A 24,774-nucleotide genomic window follows, 5' to 3' on the forward strand; every position below is an offset into this window, starting at 1 on the left:
CAATGTTGGATGCTTTACTATATACCAAATAATCAGGGCCGGTTCTAGCCAATTTCATGCCCTAGGCGAGATTTTTTTATCTCTCCAGTTTTAAACGATATTTTTGTTTTACTGTCCTATAGTCAGGGGTGCACATCACTTTTTTTAGTCGATGTTGCAACCTTCAACCTTGTGCAGCAATGGCAGGGGCAGAAACACAAATCTTACACACATAAACACAAGTAATTTATCATGTCATTTGTTTTAGATAAATAAGGGGAAAAAACCAAACAACGGTTAATGTCCTTTTCCAAAATCAGCCTGAGGGGGTAATATATAATAAATACATAAAGATAAAGTCCATTGTTATAATGGGGTATTTTGTAAATTACCCTTATAACCCAGCCTCATGGTGCACATGATTCTTTGCTTGGACATTTTGTTGGTTTGAGTCATTTGAGCTCGGATTCTGGTAGGGACATAAAGTATCACATAAACACGTATTTTAGGAAGATATGAACTTCATCTTGGTGAAGTTGATGCTGAATTCACTATCTAGTAGATAATCATGTGACACTTTATCTTTGCACTACGGTCTGTCTGCTGAGCCTACCTATTATATATATATATATCATGTACAGCGGGCGGGCTTTATACCCCCTCCCCCGTGTAGTTCTTCTTCTCTCGTTTTTTTTTTGTATTCGCCGTGAAGTGGTTTTGCGGCCTGCCAGTAGACCCAGAGAAGAAGAAGACGAAGTGACGTCAGCGTAATCTTGCCTCAGGGAAAGTACTGCGGTGTGAATGCGATTGGCACTAGCCCCCTGGCGGATTCAGTGCAGTGGCACTAAAGTACGGCAAGTCCTGCGGTGTGAAAGCGGCTATAGAAAGTCAGAATATTTTTTTGCAGGAAGCGATACGGCAACGTAGCTGCTTAATGTCTTTGGGTTTTTTGACATGTCTCGTAGTTTACTCCATTAAGTGTTGACAAGAAACACGTGTAGACGAAATATGTGTTTTGTTTTGATGTTTTGAGGTACGCAAAGGCGCGTAGTGACACAAGTGACGTTACGCAATTCAGATTTTTGCCGCGCATGCGTACCTGCGTACCAGTTATGTGCACCCCTGCCTATAGTATACATTGAAATGATTTCAAACCTGTTTATCCCAATAATTATAAAGGAGTGCCTTGGAAATATTTGTTTACATAAATTGTGATCAAACCGTTTGAGACCCACTGAGATAACTTAGACTAAAGTGAATTATCAAAACACAAAGCCTCTCAGTCTAACAGGAGAGGACTCTCCTCCAGCCTCGTTGTAGAAACATCTTCTTCTTATATCCGTTAGCGCAGCTAGCACCAGATGCTAATAACAACAGCACCGGTGCGCCCTCTCTCTCTCCCTCGCTCGCTCCCACGCTCACTCGCACTTTGGCTGTGAGCTGCGGGCGCCTGATAAGCCAACATCCCCCACTTTCATCACTTACAGCGCCCATCGTACAGGACAAATGAAAAGTGTAACCGGGGTGAAAAGGGTTTTAGATTTACTTAATTATGAATTTTATTACATCAAGGCCGAAAATTAGGATGAGCACCAACGGTCAAAAATGTTTTTTTCTCTCCAGCGCAGCGCGCCGCCCAGATCTGGCGCCCTCGGCGACCGCCTGTCGCCTAGGCCAAAAACCGGCCGTGTAAATAATCATATTCTATCCTAAGTATTGTCTGTCAAAATCCGAATTTATAAAGTAACTGTTGAATAAATCTGTTAAATAAATGTAAAAAGTACAAAATCGGCCTCCAAAATGAAGTTTGCAGCTTTAACATTAAACAATGGCTTCATATGTTTTTGGTTTGTGAAGCTCTTTGTGTTAGAGTTTGCATGTGAAAAGTGCTCTACGGTTTGAAGCCTCCTGCTAACCCTAGCTGTTATCGTTGGCTGTGTTTCGTGTTTACTTTATGCAGACTGTAATTACCAATAGCCATGAGGGCCAGAGGGGTGCGATCAGGTGAGAGCTACAGATCAGGGTGAGGATGTTTCTTCTGACAGGCCGGTGTTCCTGAGGAAAGCAGCTCTCCAGGGATGAGCGGACACCGTATGTCTCAGAGATCTCACCCCCCTCACAGTGACCCGCTGCCTAATCCAACCAGCTGATCAGGGTCCTTCACCTGAAGTGAGCCCTGTTCAACAACAAGAACTACTGATAAACTGTATCCAGAGAGAGCTTATAACACGTGATAAATATGTTTTATAAATGTTTTTATACAGTGTTTTCTTATTCTTGAAGCCATTTTTTTAAGCTTTGTTTTAACTGCTGTCTTCATGAAGGGCCAGCATTGGTGAATGTTTTCCTGCATCAGGGCTATAAAAAGCTGGAAAATAACCAGTGGTATTCAGGAATAAAATCCTTAAAATCTTTCATTATTATTGTTTTTTGTAAACATTTTAAAGAGGGGAAATTGCTGCTCATCCCATTAGATGGAAACTGCAAGCAGATTTAGGAGGATCAGCCATTCATTCGGGGGTCCGTCTCCCGGGACAAATACCAGGCTTAGTACAAAAAACATCTTTAATTTCACTTCTGACGTGACAACAACCGAGGCTTCATGTCGTGTAGAAAGACCAACATTTCATTGTATTTCTATAAAAAAAACAGCCGACTACTCATAAGGTGAAACATTCATAAATACATTATATAACTGTGTGTGTAAAATAATCATGTGCATTTCAAAGATTAAGAATAAAACATTCAGTACCTGCATTAAAAAAAATCCCTGGATAACCCAAAGTCCCTGTGGTAATCTGAAAACCCCAATAAGAGGCAGATTTATTCTTATAAAAATAAATTACATTTAGATGCATTGAATCAAGGTCTGCTGACCGGTGCAGTGTGACAATAACAGTAAGATGTGGTGTACAAATAAACACATCTGCAAAAGTCAAAAGTCAAAATTGAATCTCAGGTTAACAAATCAGCTGAAGGTCATGGTGGTTATCTTTTTCATCTTTTTGTGTGTCTTTGTGGGCGGTTTTTTCCTTTTTTTTGTCCTGTTGTGTCTCTTTGAGGTCATTTTGGATCTCTCTGCAGTCTTTTTCTATGTCCCTGTGGTTATTTTGCGTGTCATAGTCTTTGTAGGTCTTTTGAAGTGTCTTTGTGATTCTTTCAAGTCATTTCGTGTCTCTTCACGGTCCTTTTGGAGACGTTTTTGCGTTTCTTGCCATTTTCTGTTCTCTCGGATAATATAATCTCTCTTTATAGTCATTTTGTGTCTCGTTGTGGTCCTATTGTGTGTCATTGTGGTAATATTGCATATCTTAGTCAGTTTAAGACTTTGCGTGGCCTTTTCATATCCAACGTTTGTTGTTCACGTCTTTGTAGTTATTTTGCGGCTCCCTGCAGTCATTTTAAGTCTCTTCCTGATCGGTGCTTGTCTCTTTGAGTGACATTGTGCTGTTGAAGGCGCTGAGGCCTGTTCAGTAATACAAGCAGGGATTAATTAAAATCCTGCAGAGTGTCTGTAAATCAAAACCTCTGGATCTTCTCTGCAAAAGCTGTTGTCTTTTTAGAATACCAATACAATTATTTTCTCACAGTAAATCAGCAATAACATTAAATATTTTCCATATTAAGCCCTGAATCCGTCTCGTATTGTTGAGCGTTAATGCCGGGATGTAAGAAGATTTGGATGATCTGGGATTAAATCCAGGATCAACTTTTTTTTCCCCAGACACATATGTTTAATCTTTTTCAGACATCGCTTCATTAAATACCTTTTGGCTTTTATTAACCCCACAGTAAAGCAGAGTTTAGTATTCGGCGCTACATTGTCTTGTTGCGTCCGATAGAATCCAGATGTTTCTCCAGCACACAACAGCAGCAGTGTGTGTGTGTACCGCTCCATCAGACGCCTGTATTCCCTCTCATTGTGAGTTCAACATCAGGATCCAGATGCAGAGGAGCCCCCCTCCCCCCTGCTGTGTTGCCCTGCCTCCCTCTCCAGTTTCTCCCTCAGTTTGTTGAAGGCCGGCCTCCTGCGGGGCTCCTGCTCCCAGCACAGCCTCATCAGGGAGTACAGGGCGGGGGGGCAGTCCTCCGGAGCCTCCATGCGATATCCTCCCTCCACCGTCTCCTTCACCTCCTTCAGAGACTGCAGGGACCAGAGAGAGGAGGGTATTAATAAAGGTCACATATTATGCAAAATCCACTTCTTCATGTCTCTTCTACATCAACATGTGGCCCCTCTGTGTAAAGAGATTCTGAAAGCTTCAGGAAAAAAGATTCTCTCTCTTTTTGTCCTGATCCATTTATATAAAAACCTGTCTGAAGATGAGCTGATCAGATTTTGGCCACTTTATGATGTCACAACGATTTTTTTTGGCTTGTGTAACCGTTAGCCAATCACCAACCAAGGTAACCCCCCCCCCCCCCCCCCTACCTTATCACCTGAATCTCCTCTTAGGCCATGTTTACACGGAGACGAACCGATATCGATATCAAAAAAGTCTTCCGTCCACAAGGAATCGGCTCAAGAAACGTGTCCGCCCACACGAGACCGCTCGACCCGATGGAGACGCTGTAGTACATATGTCGGGCCTGTAAGTGGCGCTGTACTTCCGCCAAAAAATACACCGAGCATGGTTGCCATGGTTGCCCTTCTGTTTATTCTCCGCAGTGGATTTAGCAACATGTAGTTCATGTAGTTCTCCATGTCCACTTGTTGCTGATGGTTGTGGTAGAGGAGATGTAGATTTTGCACTAACATCTGAAGCATGGTCAGTAGCGTCTGGAGCACGAAAGCAACCCTGTGATCCACCATTGTTGTTGTTGTTGTTGGCGAAACACATCAGCAATGGCGCGGGTGACGCGGGGGTGAGCAGCAGAGGTGGGGAGAGGCGGGGCTATGGCTTCATAGTTATCAGGACATTTTTCTGATATTTTTGGCCGCCCAAAGCGTTCCGACCACAGATCTACCCACCTTGGGAGCCTTTATCGTTTGAGGGCTCCGTTTCCACGGTTCCGTTACGGCCTCGTGTGAGCGAACGGGCTATACGATAGAGAACTGTAGCGGATACAACCCATTTCGTCTCTGTGTTCTTTTTAACCAAATATCTCTCAGAGGGGCGTGGGGAGTGGCTCCTTATTTTCATCTAAAGTAACAGACAGAGAATCAGCACTTTTGAAACAGGGCTGAAACAGAGGGGATTATGGGTAATGCTGCAATGATCTGTTTGGTGTTTGGAGCCAAACACTTCAGAGACATGTTCTGTGTATATCTGAATCTATAATATATTAATGAAAAACAGTACAATAGGGGACCTTTAATGTTAGGACATTTTACTAAGGTCCTCCGCAGCAGGCTTTTTTAAAGGGGCCCTATTCTGTTTTCTCTGGTGTTCCCTCTCCTTTAGTTTGTTCCATAGGTTTGTGTGCATGTAAATGGTCTGCAAAGGCTAAAATCCCTGTGTTCCCTCTAGGAAGTTTCTTAAACATTGGTATTTTGTACTTATACTCAAAGTACAAGATCTGAGTAATTTCTTCCACCTCTGACCATTTTTGACACACACACACACACACACACACACACACACACACACACACACACACACACACACACACACACACACACACACACACACACACACACACACACACACACACACACACACACACACACACACACACACACACACACACACACACACACACACACACACACACACACACACACACACACACACACACAAATTACCAGGCGTAGAGTTTAATGACTGAGATGAACTTGACCCACATGAATCAACCTGAATGTCTGCTAGCATTGGTCTGTAATTAGGAGCTAATCATGTGCATTTAAAAGCACACCGCCTGACGTAAAGAGGAAGAGAGACGCTAAGTCGCCCAGCCTGATCCGCTCACCTGAGGATTACCTGAGCAGCCAATGTGAGGAACTCGTCTCTGTTTAAGTAGTTCCATCTCTGATTTATTTTATGATGCACAGTTAGGAAGTTACAATTAGTTACCTGCAAATGTAATCAGTTTCCTAATCTGTGTATCACAATATTAAAGTAACCTGATTACTAACATCGTAATCCCCAAGTTTGCAATTGTGAGCAATTTGTGAGCAATTTCTCCTTTTTAAGGGCCCTACTTCTTTCTGTATCCTGTTACATGTAATCTATTACTCCTCAAGCCTGGTTAAATGTGACGTCAACCTCTGCGCACATGTAGGACACAGTTAAGAAGCTCTCTCTCCATAGTTTAAAGAGCAGATTAGTAAGAACAAAAAGATTATTTCTACACGTCGTCGCATTAGAATGTGCATTAAAGCTGCACTGACGTACTCTCCTGCTCAGACACAGTCAATCCAGGTGACCAAGGTCTGGAAGCTTTCCACTGACACACAGATCATGAACCTCAACATGACTTGGTAGAAGAGTTAAGTTTGGAAAGTCAGGGAAGATGTTTTCGTCATAGATTCAAAGTGTTTCTTTTCATATGCACACACAGTCACTACAATGAGCAATGATACATATTGAAACTACTATAGAGAATCCACCAGGAGTAAGGAAAAAATAAATTATAATTATAATGATAGTAAGAAAACAAAGGTATATCTTCAAGTAAACCATGTACTGTTGCAAGACCCTGTACGACCGGGAGGCGTGTGGTGCAGTGGGTTGTGCGTTGAGGTTCAAACCCCACTGCAGTCAGCATGTCGTTGTGTCCCTGAGACACTTCACCCCAAATTGCTCCTGTGGGGTTTGCCCACAGTATCGAGTATGTACGTCGCTTTGGATAAAACCGTCTAACAAGTGACATGTCATGTACGTGCATGTAGTTAAACTACTTTTTAAATATGTGAATTCATTAAATCAACACTGTACACAACACACAAACACACACACATACCATCTTAGGATAAGGTTGCCGACCATAGGAGAAGATCTCCCACAGGAGAACGCCGTAGCTCCATACATCCGACTTTGTTGAGAATTTCTGCAGGATGGGAGAAAAAATGTTAACGTATAAAAACATCTGCTGTTCCCTTCAGTGTTTACTTCCTGTCTGTCTTCTGCTGCTGTTCCCTTTAGTGTTTACTTCCTGTCTGTCTTCTGCTGCTGTACCCTTTAGTGTTTACTTCCTGCCTGTCTTCTTCTGCTGTTCCCTTTAGTGTTTACTTCCTGTCTGTCTTCTTCTGCTGTTCCCTTTAGTGTTTACTTCCTGCCTGTCTTCTTCTGCTGTTCCCTTTAGTGTTTACTTCCTGCCTGTCTTCTCTGCTGTTCCCTTCAGTGTTTACTTCCTGTCTGTCTTCTCTGCTGTTCCCTTTAGTGTTTATTTCCTGTCTGTCTACTGCTGCTGTTCCCTTTAGTGTTTACTTCCTGTTTGTCTTCTCTGCTGTTCCCTTTAGTGTTTACTTCCTGTCTGTCTTCTTCTGCTGTTCCCTTTAGTGTTTACTTCCTGTCTGTCTTCTCTGCTGTTCCCTTTAGTGTTTACTTCCTGCCTGTCTTCTTCTGCTGTTCCCTTTAGTGTTTACTTCCTGCCTGTCTTCTCTGCTGTTCCCTTCTTTTTTTTTTATTACGTGGCGTTGTTTCACACCAACCTCTTTCTTCAGAGCCTCGGGCGCCGTCCATTTGACGGGAAGTTTGGCGTTATCGGACTTGGCCTTGGAGACCACCTTCGTCAGCCCGAAGTCGCTGACTTTAGCCACGCTGTCATCAGAAACCAGGACGTTACGAGCCGCCAAATCTCTGTGGATCAACTTCTTGGACTCCAGGTACTCCATCCCCTCACACACATCCCTGTACACACACAAGCAAACACACACACACACACACAACACACACACACACACACACACACACACACACACACACACACACACACACACACACACACACACACACACACACACACACACACACACACACACACACACACACACACACACACAAATAGTGTGTAATAGTACATCAACAGATAAACACAGTATTTTTCACACAGACATACTTATAGATGTTTTCAATATGTAAAAAAAATAAATCTTATTTATTCTTGTGTGCAACCCTGCTGGTCCTATCCTGTGTTTAACTCTTATCCAATTTTTTAAATCTTTTTTATTGTATTTCATGTTATTTTAGCATATCTTATCGAATGCTATATTACTTTATGTTATCTTATTTGATGTTATCTTTTATTATCTTATGCTATCTTATCTCTCCTATCCTGTGTTATACTCTTATTTCATTTCATTTTATCTTAGGTAAATACTTTCAAGGTCAGGTAAAACAATTAAAGTTTGTTTTTTAAAATCATATTTAATTTAATTTAAATTGTTTGTAATGTATTTTTATTTCATACTTTCTAATTTTCTTTTTACCATGTTATTATTTATATTAAAGTGTTCTGTTTTGACAGGAAAGCACACAAAGTTCATTATGGTTATTTGATTTATTTAGGTCTGAACTCACAGAGCGAAGTGCAGCAGCTGAACTGAGTTCACCACCGATCGTCCTCGAGTCCTCAGGAAGTTCACAAGGTTCCCCTGTAACACAAACACACAGTATATTACTTTCATAAGACTCTATAAAATACATTCTCAGTTAGTGTTTTCATAAATATTCTTGCATTTATTCCGGCATGACTGGGAGTAATAGAGAAACGAAGTCCCTCCCTTTCCGGTGACCACCATGGGACCTTATTTCGGAAAAATCATGTATTGAAGTCAATGGAGAGAGAAAGATTATCTTTCGATCCCGTTTGAATTGTGCCACAAATTACACATATAATGTTTATCAATTTAAAAGTTAATTTTGCAAGTAAAATAAATAAAAATGTGTCGTAAAACTGTGAAGTAACACTTTTTTTTGTGTGAAACCGCTATGAACTACATCTCCACCCTCGCACCACACACCAAGACGGCCGTCACGCTGGCACATTTCACTTCTTTCTTTCAGAACGAGGCAAAAAGTATTAAAAGAGGTGAAAATCACTACAAGTCTGGGCATGATGAGAGCTGTACAGTCAACTTTGGTCAACTTGAACATTCCAGATGTCTGTTATTTTATGCTAACAGACACACTCAACAATAAAGCCTAGAATCTTTTAAATAGTACAAATGGGATATCTTATGGTTTGCAAACATCTTAAGCCGGGCTAAACAAGTTATTCAGTGCTGTAAAATGCCACTTAATGTCAGATGTGACCTTATGTGAATCCTACAGCTACAACGAGCTCCTGGATTTGGTTTTAATACCATTAAGAGGAGAGGAAGACCAATTCTGACTCGTTAAAGCTGCGAGTCAGCGGCGGGTCACAGCGGCTGTCAGGGGTAGAGGTTAGGGTTAATGTCATTGCGTCCCATTGGAGAAAACTGACTTAAACTAATCTTTGGATTGTCATCACCCAAACCTGTTTACACCTTTCAAGCTAATTCCATCCCAAGACCATTTTAAGACCTTGTTTGGAATGTATGTTCCATCATTTATTGTCTATCATTCATGTTTACTCTAAAATTCAGAAAGAAAAACAACGTTTGTAAATTAATAAACCACCAATATCTTTTTTTATCTGACTGGTTGTACATTTGTAGTAAAATAAAAGATGTGTTCATGGTGAGTCAGGTTTTGTTCAATATATAGATTTAGTTTTTTATTAAATAATTCCGAAATTATCCTTAATTGTCTCACTTCCTCGTAGATCAATTTAACACTAAAATATGAATTTATGATAGTCGTTAAAACATAGCTTATACTTTAGCTTATGCTAGTTGAATTGAGCTAACGTTAGCTGCATTTGCAGTGGAAAGCTAGCAACAAACAAAACTTAGTGATTGTGAGCATTATGACCGACAGGCATATATTCTCCCTGCTGGCGCTCATGGGAAATGCAGTTTTTTTCTAGTAGGCCTTCAGCCTTTTAACGGAGATTGTATTTCCTGCTTCATTGTGGGTTGTATGAAGGTTTCAAAACTCATTCACTTTTTACCTGTTTTTTGTTACTTGTAGTTATTATAATCTGTTTTTATTTTAAGTACCGCTGATAAATGATGCATTCACTGACCTTAGTCATGAGCTCTGTGACGATGTGAAGTCCTTTGTGGAGCATCACCCCCAACAGGCGCACCAGGTTCTTATGCTGCAGCTTCCTGGAGGAGTGAATCAATATTTACAATAAAAACACAGTTTAAATGTCACTTAATTTCAACACATATAACACTTTTTTTTCCTCTATATCAAGCAAACTCAGTGAAATCTGGTTTATTCACAATATGCAGTGGATGGAATTACATTTCCTTAAAGGGGACCTATAGTGCAAAATGCACTTTTGTACGTCTTTTATACATGAATATGTGTCCCCGGTGTGTTAGGGAACTCACCAAGTGTCAGAAAACACAATACCCTCCATACCCAAATCTCTAAAAACGGGGCTGCAACGGATCTGATTATTATTTGAATTTTTCTGACGTCAGAAAAGGGGTGCTCTGCCTATATGGGCAACTCTCCACCTATCAGGGAAATGAGGGGTTGGGCCACGGCCACTGCCGCTCGAAAGCGTTGGAGACGCTGTAGTACATATGCCAGGCCTGTAAGTGGCGCTGTAGTCTGCCACAAAAGCAGCGAAGAAGACTTCCCGCGCATGGTTGCCATTGTTGCCCTTCTGTTTATTCTCCGCTGTGGACGCTCTGGCTCTTTTTCTCCCTCCCTGCACTGTAATTCTCTCCGGTAGTCCACCAGCAGATGACAAACACCCACCTCTCCGCCTCTTCCAAGGGACGAGGGGACCGTGCGGCAGAGTTTCAGTTCGATTTTTTTCCGCCGGTCAACATGTCCGTTAAAGTTTAAATCTTCCGGACAAAATTAGAAAAGTGCCGGCCAAACGTCTTCTTTGTTATTGATTGAGCTTTAAAACAAATGAATAATGACTCTATATAATCATATAAGAATAATACACGGAGGACGGAGCCTCTCTTTTCCTCCCCCTCTTCTGAGAGCCTAGCAGCTGATCTTTGACCACGCCCCCCTCTTCTGCAGGGGGGCGTGGTCAGCTGTAGCTCATTTGCATTAAAGCTACATCACAGAATCAGCCCTTGTAAAAACAAGGCTGGAAAAGAGCAAATAGAGCGAATTTAGGCATGGCTAAAATGCATGATCTGTTTGTTATTTTGAAAAGAACACTTCACAGACATGTTTTGGTATGGCCCTATATATTTTTCAAATATAGCATGATAGGTCCACTTTAAGTATTGTACTTGTAAAATAAAAAATGGAAGTCAAAGTGTTATAAAAACGTTTTAATAAGTTTACTTGAGTATTTTCATGTTATACTCCGCTACAATTCAGAGGTAAATGGTGTGCTTTTACTCCACTACATGTATTTACAGTAATACCTCTAGTTACTTTGCAGATCTTGATTAATGATGTGAAATGTAATCAACTCTTAAATCAGACTTTTACTTTTAAAAGAGTATTCTTACACTATGGTACTTCTACTTTTACTCAAGTATAAGATCTGAGTATTCTACTTTTACTCAAGTACAAGATCTGAGTATTCTACTTTTACACAAGATCTGAGTATTTCTACTTTTACTCAAGTACAAGATCTGAGTAATTCTGCTTTTACTCAAGTACAAGATCTGAGTAATTCTACTTTTACTCAAGTACAAGATCTGGGTACTTCTACTTTTACTCAAGTACCAGATCTGAGTACTTCTACTTTTACTCAAGTACAAGATCTGAGTATTCTACTTTTACTCAAGTACAAGATCTGAGTATTCTACTTTTACACAAGATCTGAGTACTTCTACTTTTACTCAAGTACAAGATCTGAGTATTCTACTTTTACTCAAGTACAAGATCTGAGTATTCTACTTTTACACAAGATCTGAGTACTTCTACTTTTACTCAAGTACAAGATCTGAGTAATTCTGCTTTTACTCAAGTACAAGATCTGAGTAATTCTACTTTTACTCAAGTACAAGATCTGGGTACTTCTACTTTTACTCAAGTACAAGATCTGAGTACTTCTACTTTTACTCAAGTATGCTACAACATCTGAGTAGGCCTACTTCTACTTTTACTCAAGTACAAGATCTGAGTACTTCTACTTTTACTCAAGTACAAGATCCGAGTACTTTTACTTTTACTCAAGTAAAAGATCTGAGTACTTTTACTTTTACTCAAGTACCAGATCTGAGTACTTCTTCCATCGCTGATTAAAACCTCTTCAGACTCACGTCATGACGGTGGTTTCCTGCAGGAAGGCCTGAGCCGTCACGTCACATTTGATGGTCTTTACCGCCACCTGCTGACCCAAATACTCTCCTTCATACACAGCTGCAGGGAAAACACACAGCATCAACATCTGCACTGACACTGACACTGACACACAAGGATGGGCTTTAATGTCTCTAAATGGAGAATGTACTTACAGATAATACAAATGATATATAAATAAAAATAGATGCAAAATTACAAAACATGACTATTCAATGTCATATTCTCATTTTCAGGTTCATATAAGTATTTAGAGGCTCTAGTAGTGACACATGTTTCCATGCTTCAATGTTCAAAATGCTTTTTAAAATTCAAATTGAATGCTCACCTCCAAACTCCCCTTCTCCAATATTTTCTCCCAGTTTGAGCTTCGTAATGTCCAGCAGCCATCCGCCTGCAGAGACACACGTACACACTTTCACATGCGTTTATAATAATTATATTTGATCTGTATAAATAAACACCAAACATACTTTTGGACAGCTCCAGTTCAGCGGACTTGGTTCCGTGTTTTTGTTTTGGCTTCCGGAGAGTCGTGGCGATCGAGCCTTTGTTCCTTGAATAAAACTGAACACATGGAAACCGTATTATAGCAGAGAGTTTTTAAATATAAATGTACAATATCTGTCATTTGTAATTGTAATTTTTACTGTACAGAGGGGGAACAAGTACTGTGATCCTAGAGTGTAGAAATACTCTGTTACAAGTAAAACTCCTGCATTCAGAATGTTACTCAAGTAAAAGTACAAAAGTCTTAGCATCAAAATATAGTTAAAGTAGTCATTGTGCAGATTGGTCCATTTCATTACATTACATTTCATTACATTTCATTTCATTACATTTCATTTCATTACATTACATTTAGCTGACGCTTGTATCCAAAGCAACTTACAATAAGTACATTCGACCAGGAAGATACAACCTTGAAGAAAACATATAAGTACATCAGGTGTCATAGAGCCAAACATTTCAAGTGCTACTCAACTGGCTTTAGATAAATAAGCCCTTTGTTAGTATATAAGTGCTTTGTTAGTAATTCTATCGCTCGAAGTGGAGTCGAAAGAGATGAGTTTTCAGTCTGCGCCGGAAGATGTGCAAGCTTTCTGCTGTCCTGATTTCAATGGGGAGCTCATTCCACCATTTTGGAGCCAGGATAGCAAACCCACGTGTTTTTGCTGATGGGAACTTGGGTCCCCCTTGCAGTGCGGGGGCAGCGAGCCGTTTGGCTGATGCAGAGCGGAGTGCACATGCTGGGATGTACGGTTTAACCATGTCCTGGATGTAGGAAGGGCCAGAATTTCAGAATAATATATGATATGTTTTATAATGATTGATCATTAAAGGGTTCTCAAAGCTGCTAAAGGTGCAGCTAGTTTGAATGGCTTTGTATACTGCAGGGTAGCTTGTGGATTTACTCCAGGTGGAACTAATGTCTGATTTAACACTTGATTATATTTCACATCATTCATCCACATCTGTAAAGTAACTAAAGGTATTAAATACATGTAATGAAAAGTAGCAGAAAATAGATATTCTCAAGTGAAGTACAAGTACCTCAATATTACTGTATTAAGTACAGTAATTTAGTAAATGTACTTAGGTACTCCCACTTCTGGTACTGTACTTATGTACAATTTAAAGGTGTGGTAGGTAAGTTTGAGAAACCGGCTCGAGATACACTTTTTGTTATATTCCATGGAATGCTCTTAACATCCCGATAGCAATGAATATCTGAAGTGCTTTGACAAAAAATCCATTAAAAAATGTCATCTGTGGAAGCTGTAATACTGTAAAAAGCACGACCAATCATCTGAGCCGGCCCGGCTAAAGTAACTGGATGGCCTACCTGCCTGTCAGCCTTCCATCTGTGCACAAACTTATCTCGTGCCCTCATTGGTCATGTGCGCGTTCGTGTGTGTTGGAGGAGGGGCTCTGTAAGGAAGTGGCAGATTTTTTCCGGCTGTGGTTTCTTCAAAGTTCCCTACCCCACCTTTAAGGTACTTTATTTGAGTATTTCTCTGTTATGTTTTTTACTACTTTCTACTCCAGTACGTCTCAGAGTCAAGTCTTTTTTTCAACTCTTTTTTTAAATGTTACTTTTGCAGACTAGTATACATTATACAGAATTCAATTAATGGTTATTCAATATAATAAGATATCAGCATATTAAGTCCTTAAAATTACAACTTAATGAGATGCATACATGAATGCATGGATGTATAATCCAACTATAAAATGTATATAAAAACATACATCATATTATTCTGACACAATGAGTATTTTAGTTTTGATGCTCCAGTGATATAATATGTACTATTATTGATTTTTAAGAACATAAAACTGCATAAAGTGTTGGTACTTTAAGGGTAATTTGACGCCCACTTTACCACCATCGTCTGACAGCAGTGGTAAAAGCCTTCATGTGTCACACTGAAACAAGGACAAGAAAGCCCTTTTATGGTTCCTCTGTTTCTCTGTCAGGGGTCAGTCAATGTGTTTCAGACTTATCAGCGAGCTACAGGATACAGAGGAGGAATATTAGGACTGAATCAAGCAGACAGCTGAAGATAAAAAGCAAGGCTCTGATGCGTCATTCGGTTTATTAGTAATTTACAGGAATTGGAGGGTTACTTTAAAAATGTAACATCTTGCAATGATTGGTTAAACATGTAAGCAGTCTAAGTATCACAATATAAAAGTAACCTTATGACCTTCTGTTGCGACCTCAATATCAAAATGATTTCCTTTAGACCCAGGGAAAATAACAATAATTTACCATACATTATAAACCTTATGCAGTATCAGAATCATATATTTTAGTTTTAGTCTACTCAGTGTAGAAATACAAAAGTACTTCCATCAAAATCTAAGTTAAAGAGTCCTCTCCTGCTGATGTTCAGGTGTATATCAGTATGTAGTGTCTCTACTTTAAAGAGTCCTCTCCTGCTGATGTTCAGGTGTATATCAGTATGTAGCATCTCTACTTTAAAGAGTCCTCTCCTGCTGATGTTCAGGTGTATATCAGTATGTAGTGTCTCTACTTTAAAGAGTCCTCTCCTGCTGATGTTCTGGTGTATATCAGTATGTAGTGTTTCTACTTTAAAGAGTCCCCTCCTGCTGATCTTCTGGTGTATATCAGTATGTAGTGTTTCTACTTTAAAGAGTCCTCTCCTGCTGATGTTCAGGTGTATATCAGTATGTAGTGTTTCCACTTTAAAGAGTCCCCTCCTGCTGATGTTCTGGTGTATATCAGTATGTAGTGTTTCTACTTTAAAGAGTCCTCTCCTGCTGATGTTCAGGTGTATATCAGTATGTAGTGTTTTTACTTTAAAGAGTCCTCTCCTGCTGATGTTGAGGTGTATATCAGTATGTAGTGTCTCTACTTTAAAGAGTCCTCTCCTGCTGATGTTCAGGTGTATATCAGTATGTGGTGTCTCTACTTTAAAGAGTCCTCTCCTGCTGATGTTCAGGTGTATATCAGTATGTAGTGTCTCTACTTTAAAGAGTCCTCTCCTGCTGATGTTCAGGTGTATATCAGTATGTAGTGTCTCTACTTTAAAGAGTCCTCTCCTGCTGATGTTCTGGTGTATATCAGTATGTAGTGTTTCTACTTTAAAGAGTCCTCTCCTGCTGATGTTCAGGTGTATATCAGTATGTAGTGTTTCTACTTTAAAGAGTCCTCTCCTGCTGATGTTCAGGTGTATATCAGTATGTAGTGTTTTTACTTTAAAGAGTTCTCTCCTGCTGATGTTCAGGTGTATATCAGTATGTAGTGTCTCTACTTTAAAGAGTCCTCTCCTGCTGATGTTCAGGTGTATATCAGTATGTAGTGTCTCTACTTTAAAGAGTCCTCTCCTGCTGATGTTCAGGTGTATATCAGTATGTAGTGTCTCTACTTTAAAGAGTCCTCTCCTGCTGATGTTCAGGTGTATATCAGTATGTAGTGTCTCTACTTTAAAGAGTCCTCTCCTGCTGATGTTCTGGTGTATATCAGTATGTAGTGTTTCTACTTTAAAGAGTCCTCTCCTGCTGATGTTCAGGTGTATATCAGTATGTAGTGTTTCTACTTTAAAGAGTCCTCTCCTGCTGATGTTCAGGTGTATATCAGTATGTAGTGTCTCTACTTTAAAGAGTCCTCTCCTGCTGATGTTCTGGTGTATATCAGTATGTAGTGTTTCCACTTTAAAGAGTCCTCTCCTGCTGATGTTCAGGTGTATATCAGTATGTAGTGTCTCTACTTTAAAGAGTCCTCTCCTGCTGATGTTCAGGTGTATATCAGTATGTAGTGTCTCTACTTTAAAGAGTCCTCTCCTGCTGATGTTCAGGTGTATATCAGTATGTAGTGTCTCTGCTTTAAAGAGTCCTCTCCTGCTGATGTTCAGATGTATATCAGTATGTAGTGTCTCTACTTTAAAGAGTCCTCTCCTGCTGATGTTCAGGTGTAACAGAAACATTAATAGCTTGCAATTAATGTTTTATCAATCTGCTTCTTAATAGCTTGCAATTAATGTTTTATCAATCTGCTTCTGCAAAGTAACTAAAGCTCAAAAAATGAAGTGAAGTATGTATTTGCCTTCAAAATATACAAAGCATCGTAGTAGTGAGTATAAAAGTGAAGCACTCTAATAAATGTACCTAAAAACTGTCCACCTCTCATGTCAGTACGCTGACAAATACTTCAATTATTAAACAGAGCATCAAGAAGAAACATCTATTTCTGTCTTCTGTTCACCAGTTGTGGTAGAAGTGTGAATCTTAGAGTGAATTTCAGCGGTGCTTCGGGGTTTCCTGTGCTCTCTGAACAATTACAAAAATAGAGAAAGTATGAAAGGAAACGCAACACACGACTGGTTCCAATTAAAAAAACAACTCTCAGACACTATTTGCTGTGAATTTTGTATATTTTATAACCTTTTTTCATTATTTGGTATATTTAGCTAATTCCAATTAACCCTTTTATTGTTTTATTCAGCTTCTTAAAAAGGATATCCAGTTTTCGTTTTGTATAGTTTTAGCATGATATCTTTAAGGATTGTGTGCTTGCTGCAGCTTTATTTACTTTTCCCTAGAATTACCTCGATCATGTCGATGAGGTTGTAGAAGAACTGTGTGTTGTCGATGGTCAGCTTGTTGTCCTGGTATATGACACGGTAGTGGACAACGTCTCTGGAGACACTCACACACAGGACGTAGTCTCCTGGGTGGCGGATGGACTCTCGGACCAGAAACAGCCCGTCCTCTGCAGGCTGCAGCTTACAAACCGCCTCTGGACCCGAAATCTTCCCGTGGAACCAACTAGAGACAGAAAAACACCAAATGCATGAGGTGTGGACGAGAAAAATACCATAATAGGATGACAGAGTGGTTCAATGATAACGTATTTCGGTAGTGGACCCTGAAGGCAGCATCTCCCTGGTTCAATGGGATTTCTCCATTTGATTTTTGAATATCGCAAAAAATAATCTAACAAACGTTCATGATTATTACGCGTTTTGATTAGCAGGATAATCTCCACCTATTTACACCACTTTATCATTTTTTAAGTAAGAAGCTAACTTTGACTATAAAGGAACTACAGCACGGTCACATGACTTCACATCACCACCGCTAACCTAAAGGCGGCTAATGTTGGGCTATAAAGGAACTACAGCACGGTCACATGACTTCACGTCACCACCACTAAGCTAAAGGCAGCTAATGTTGGGCTATAAAGGAACTACAGCACGGTCACATGACTTCACATCACCACCGCTAAGCTAAAGGCGGCTAATGTTGGGCTATAAAGGAACTACAGCACGGTCACATGACTTCATGTCACCACTGCTAAGCTAAAGCACTGTCACATGACTTCGCGTCACCACCCCTAAGCTAAAGGTGTCTTATGTTGGGCTATAAAGGAACTACAGCACTGTCACATGACTTCGCGTCACCACCCCTAAGCTAAAGGCGGGTAATGTTGGGCTATAAAGGAACTACAGCACGGTCACATAACTTCACAACACCACCGCTAAGCTAAAGGCAGCTAATGTTGGGTTATAAAGGAACTACAGCACGGTCACATAACTTCACAACACCACCGCTAAGCTAAAGGCAGCTAATGTTGGGTTATAAAGGAACTACAGCACGGTCACATGACTTCATGTCACCACCGCTAAGCTAAAGCACGATCACATGACTTCACGTCACCACCCCTAAGCTAAAGGTGTCTTATGTTGGGCTTTAAAGGAACTACAGCACTGTCACATGACTTCACATCACCATCACTGTCACATGACTTCACATCACCACCGCTAAGCTAAAGTTGGCTTATGTTGGGCTTTCAAATTCACCAAAACAAAACTTTTGAAAAACAATGTTAAAAGTAAAACTAAATTAGTGAGTGAAAAATCATAACATCTGAATTACTCCTTAATATGTTTTTAGACAATATTTTTCTGACGGACAGGAGGTGAGAACATGTGAGTAGTTTTCAAGTGGGGAGAAGATGGTGTTTGTTTGTACATTGTTCTCACACTGTGTGGTCACAAGATGTTGAATTATTGAAGCAGAAGCTAAAGAGCATCAGAGCCACAGACACACTGCGGCTGTTCACTGTCAGAGTAAGCAAGGCTGCATCCTACTGATAACACACAGTCAGAACTTTAAAGTATAATAATAAAATAGATATAAATTATATAAAATAATATTAATAATACTAGTAATAATAATATAGATATAATAATTAAAATATAAAAATGAAATAAGTTGTGCAATAATAATAATAATAATAATAACATCAAATAAATATAATAATACACAATTTAATATATTTAAAAATAATAATAATCCCAATAACACTAAAAAGATTTAAAATATAATAAGACAAATTAAAAATGAAATTGTTATTATTCATTATAATAATAATTTAATATTATACATAAATTATTAACATATAATGGAAAATAAAAACAGAATAATTCTTATTAAAAACTAAAGTTTTAAATATATATATAAGAACCCATATTTCCATTATCCATCAAATATCACTCCCGCAGCATTTAAACGCCTCGATTACTTGGAGGACACTTAGATTTTTAAGACAGAATCTAAAGAGGTATGTCTCCTGTAATGCCCCTCTATAAATCAACACTCCATATGACATTTAAAATAGTGTTTAGCGGAGACGTACGGCATGAAGCTGAGTCCGGGGTCGACTCGCAGAGCTTCTCTCTCACGGACGTTTGTAGAGTTGATGAGTCCTTCCTCTCCGCTGGAGTTGTGTCTGACTCTGTAGAACCCCTTCTTCTGGGGAGGAGCAACAGAGGTGTTAAATGAAGGAACGTTTAAAAATACTAAATGATATATCTGTACGAGTGCAGCTCCTTTTAAAGCAGGCATTACCGTGCTGGTGTGGATGATGGTGAGGATGTCCCCTTTGTGGTAACACAGCTCTTCAGGCTTTGGCTTCTTGTGATCTCCCTTAGCCACACACTGAGTACCAGCAGCCCAGCTCATCTACAGGAGCAGAGGGACATAATAAATACACATTAAATTACAATAAATACATTAAATTAAAGGATTACAATTAAAACATAAAAAAGTATAATAATAATAAAATAATAATAATAATAATACAATAAAAAGGTTGAATTTAGGTATAATAAAAACAATTTTAATATGAAAAAGTATTAAATAATAATAATAAAACAAATTAAAAAAGGTTTCATATGATTAATAATAATAATAATAATACAGATAATAAACCTATAAATAAATACATTATTATTATTATTATTATTATTATTTCAAATAACTACTACATTTAATAACAACAATTAACTTTACAAGTACTGAAGGTTTATCATAAAAAACAACAACATTATTGGGAAACTAAAATCTAGTCATATGTAGGTTTTTCAAGAGTTATTCAATTTTGAACCCTGCACTGGATTGAATAAAACATCTAAAATAATATTTAAAAAAAAGAAGAAGAATCAGCTGTGTGCTATCCCACCACGTCTCCCCCAATAAATAACAGCACATACCTTTGCCATGAGGCTGGAGGGAAGCATGAATATTCACACCTGTCGAGGAGGGAAAATGTCCCTAATTAATAAGAAACCATCAAATAAATTCCATTAAAGCTTAAAATAAATAAATAGAGTCCTTTGGAGAAGCAGTCCCCAAGGCAATGTGGATCCAGAAACACAATAAGCAGATATGCAGCACAATGTTCCTTTCGCAGGGATTTGAAAAAGTACATTTGAAAGAATGCTTGTTCAGCCTGGTTCATGTCAGCATGAATGTTTTATTACCTGCAGCTCAGTGGCAGCTGGGGACACACTCCTGCAGAAACCCTGCGGAAAACACCAGCAGAACCCCGGCTCCCGGTGTCAGTCAGCGGTGACAGGGCTCCATTATAACAGCCGATCTTTCCCTCACAACACTCAGCATGCTCCACCGCTGATGTTTGTCTGTCACTTCCTCAATGTTTCAGAGGAGGATGATTCATATTTCATGACGCCACGGCCATGACTGACTCGTGACTCCTGCTCCCAAAACCCCCTGAGAATTGTATCAAATGCATCATTTTGTATTCACATTCACACTTCAGAAGTAAAATCACAAGTTTCTACCATTTGTCTTGAAAAATATCGGTATATTTTTTTTGATTAGCGTTTTTTTTGCTAAAATATTGTCTTGTTTATGTATTATTGTTTTATTATATGTATTAATGTTGTCTTATGTCTGTATATCTTTTACCGAGTTGTTCATCTGTTGTGAACTTCTTTGTTATTATATTTTATTTATTCTCTTATTAATCAGTGTTGGAGAGAAACTAACTGTATTTCACTCATTCGTTTCCTGACACTTGTAGTAAAACAATTATCTCTCCTTTATTTATTTGATAGTTATTTTAAAGACGCATGGTAATAATACAAAATTTAATATATCACATCAATTATCCTTCATTATTTTAGGTTAAGATACAACTTTACTGATGTCTTGGTGAAAATCACAAGCTACATAGCAGTGTAGTAGGCATACTTGTGTACCATGCTGTGAATGGATCTGGCCCTTCGTACATCCAAGACATGGTTAAACCATTCATCCCAGCACGTGCACTCCGCTCTGCATCGGCCAAACGGCTCGCTGCACCCGCACTGCGAGGGGGACCCAAGTTCCCATCAGCAAAAACACGTGGGTTTGCTATCCTGGCTCCAAAATGGTGGAATGAGCTCCCCATTGACATCAGGACAGCAGAAAGCTTACACACCTTCCGGCGCAGACTGAAAACTCATCTCTTTCGACTCCACTTCGAGCGATATAATTACTAACAAAGCACTTATATACTAACAAAGGGCTGGTTTATCTAAAGCCAGTGGAGTAGCACTTGACATTTTTTGGCTCTTGAAACCTGATGTACTTATATGATTCTGTTTTCTTCAAGTTTGTATCTTCTTGGTCGAATGCACTTATTGTAAGTCGCTTTGGATCAGTGGTGATTCTAGACCAATTTGACTGGGGGGGCCACTGGGGGGCCAGTTATTTTCTGAGGGGGGCACAATAAATGCAGGACGAAAAAGAGAACTAGACAGTATGAAGTAATTGCGCATAAGCCTCTGATGATCCGAGATGAAAAATGTTTGTTTTCAGCCGGACAGTGAAAGTAGAGGTTTCTCAATACTCAAATTTTCCCTCTTCGACTCCTCGACTCCTCGGTCCTCCGGTAGTGACCCGGAAATTAATTTCAGCGGGCCATTTTGAAGGACATCTCATTTCTCTAAATGCACTTCGAGGACCGAGCATCGACCGTCGAGGAGGCTCTCTGGAGGAGCTCTAACCGAGGAGACACTGATGCATCCTCCACGGCTCATCCACGGATGCATTTCCGGGAACGGTGGAGGCATGACGCACGGCCGGACTTATCTCAGCCAATGACAGCTCTGCATGCATCCCTTGGATATTATTTTAGTAACTGCTTTCATCGCAACGCGATGTTTACAGTGAGAACAGCTGTGAGGTCCGTGCAGAAAACAGAGCAGTGTGTAAAATATATATCACTCAGTATAACAGGCCTACATTACTTTCTGTATTTGTATGCTGTAGTTTAGTAGATATCTACAAAGAAAGAGTCAACATTTTTCTAAGACCATTTAGTGCTTCACATAATAAAATACACAACGGCTGTAGCCTGATTATGCTTTAGGAGCAGTAGGTGTGTGTGTGGTACAGTGTGTGTGTGTGTGTGTGTGTGTGTGTGTGTGTGTGTGTGTGTGGTACAGTGTGTAGGTGTGTGTGTGGTACAGTGTGTAGGTGTGTGTGTGGTACAGTGTGTAGGTGTGTGTGTGTGTGTGTGTGTGTGTGTGTGTGTGTGTGTGTGTGTGTGTGTGGTACAGTGTGTAGGTGTGTGTGGTACAGTGTGTAGGTGTGTGTGTTGTACAGTGCTTAGATGCGGCGGACAGACGGGTCTCAGTTGGTTTGGTGTCCTATGCTTACTTTGAATACTTGTACAATTTTTGGCCCGTAATTTTAATTCCCCATTTTCAGCGACCAGAGAGATGGGGGGGGGGATGGGGAGGGGGATATATCCAGTCTCTGATTGTGTTACGTTATTATGAGAGTGCTCTCATACTTGTTTGATTCTGAAATTGTATATATTTATATAAATATATATGTGTGTGTATGTCCGCATCTGTAGCCTGTTATTGTCTCATTATACCGCTCTGTGAATGAATCAAAGTAAATATATAAGTCGTCATGAACACATCTGTCCATCAGACAGAGGGCTGCTGTGCCTCCTGTCATCATTAATGGACGTCTCTTTAAAATGACCACTCAGAGGACAGGAGTTCTCATTTCTCCAACCGCCTGCTGCTTCCACTCCTCTCTCCTCGGTTCCCCTCCTCAGTCCTCCGCTCGCATCTCCTGTGGGCGGCATCAAGTCTCGAGGAGAGGAGTCGAGGATAGGAGTCGAGGAGGGGAAATTTGAGTATTGAGAAACCTCTAGTGAGTGCACCGCTCTCATGGGTCCTGAGTGCACCGCTCTAATGGGTCCTGAGTGCACCGCCCGAATGGGTCCGACTTGAATGACGAATAACGTTAGTTCCGCATATTCCGTCATTCAATAAATCGTGTAATAAATCATACATTTTTCATTTTTTTCACTTTTTTCACTTTTCATTTTTAGGGGGGCCACAGGGGGTCAGAGGTCAGTGTTAAGGGGATTACTGGCCTGGCCCCCCCTAGAACTGCCCCTGCTTTGGATAAAAGCGTCAGCTTAATGCAATGTAATGTAATGTAACGTATTAACAACCCTCTGTCTGAAAGCAGAGCCCAGTCTGCTCTGATTGGTTAGCTGTTGTGATTGGTCGACCGCTGAGAGATGTCCCGGCCGTTAGCCAATCACATACAATGTGTTGGAGCGCTAGCCAATAGGAGCGTCAGTGTTCCATAGTGATGAAAAACCCATACAGTATAACACACAACAGGAATTCAAATATATTTTATTTTGAAACTCTACATCAGAATGACCTGATTTTTTCTGAGTGAATTATTTGGGTGGCCTTCTATCACCCTGCAGTGAAATGAGTCTTTGATTATGGACAGTTTTTGTATGTATTTGTATCTTAAGATAGATGGCCGATAGCTCATATATGAGACTTCAAAGATATTTTATTTTGAAACTGTACATCAGAATGTAATCAGAGTGACTCTTTACCTTTATCTCACTGGAAAACGTTTTACAGTTTAGTCTTTTAGGAGGCACATGTTTTACTTTAGCTTAATATGGGGATTTGACCTCAAAACCAAAAGTCTTGACGACCCTTAGCCTTTTTTATGTGTCAATATAAAAATGTAAAAATAACTCAACAATGACAATTGAATAAATTACGCATTTTTTCTTTCTGTGCATTCTTTGATAAAAATCTACAGTATGGGTGTCAAACTCAATCTCATCACGGGTCACATTAGCATTATGGTTGCACTCTAAGGACCGGTTGTAACTTATAAATATACCTATACATATATATTAAATAATGTATTATATTATATTATTGGCTCTGCATTGGATTACTATCAGTTCTGGTAATAACTTCATAAATAACTACGTCTGAAAGCAGAAGTCTCGGGCAAATAATTGAAAGAAAATATTCAACAATTACACCAATTGTATTGTATATTATACTCTTTGCAAGCTCTTGCGGGCCACATAAAATGAGGATCGCGGGCCGGTTTTGGTCCACGGGCCTTGAGTTTGAAACCCCTGATCTACAGTAAAATTAGACCTGAAAATTCTGAGGTAAAATGCTGCAACTTTATGTGAATTCCTGATAAAATTAGGTAATTTCACCACAGCATGCACCCTCCCACTGTGTGACCATGACAGGAGTCATAGCATAAACAGAGACGGAGAAGTAAAGCAAAAAGAGGAAGCGGAGGAACTGCTTGGGTCAGAAATAGAGATGATGTCAAGTTTGGGTGAATAAAGTTGGGTGTACCTGGGTCTATCATTTACCCTGACACAAAGAACTGCAGAAAACCAATA

General features: G+C 39.7%; 1 protein-coding gene across 3 annotated transcripts; it reads right to left on the reverse strand.

Annotated features, from left to right (window-relative positions):
- Positions 1-2,217: 2,217 nt before the first annotated feature.
- matk (megakaryocyte-associated tyrosine kinase) lies at positions 2,218-21,355 on the reverse strand. 3 transcript variants are annotated; one of them, XM_079683074.1, is made up of 14 exons: positions 21,281-21,355; positions 20,540-20,789; positions 20,270-20,308; positions 19,626-19,739; positions 19,414-19,529; positions 17,426-17,540; positions 12,719-12,812; positions 12,574-12,639; positions 12,206-12,305; positions 10,033-10,117; positions 8,442-8,515; positions 7,574-7,772; positions 6,883-6,969; positions 2,218-4,123 (listed from the first exon to the last, which is right to left on the reverse strand). In XM_079683074.1, the coding sequence occupies exons 3-14, from the start codon at positions 20,294-20,296 to the stop codon at positions 3,914-3,916; spliced, it is 1,287 nt and encodes a 428-aa protein (XP_079539200.1). In that variant the 5' UTR covers positions 20,297-20,308; positions 20,540-20,789; positions 21,281-21,355; the 3' UTR covers positions 2,218-3,913. The 3 variants fall into 3 exon arrangements, with proteins under 3 accessions (XP_079539200.1, XP_079539199.1, XP_079539198.1); XM_079683073.1 differs by having other exon boundaries at positions 17,321-17,540; positions 19,414-19,526; positions 21,281-21,347; XM_079683072.1 differs by having other exon boundaries at positions 17,321-17,540; positions 21,281-21,347.
- Positions 21,356-24,774: the final 3,419 nt, after the last annotated feature.

Source organism: Notothenia rossii (assembly GCF_949606895.1).
Source record: "Notothenia rossii genome assembly, chromosome: 1".
NCBI lineage: Eukaryota > Metazoa > Chordata > Actinopteri > Perciformes > Nototheniidae > Notothenia > Notothenia rossii.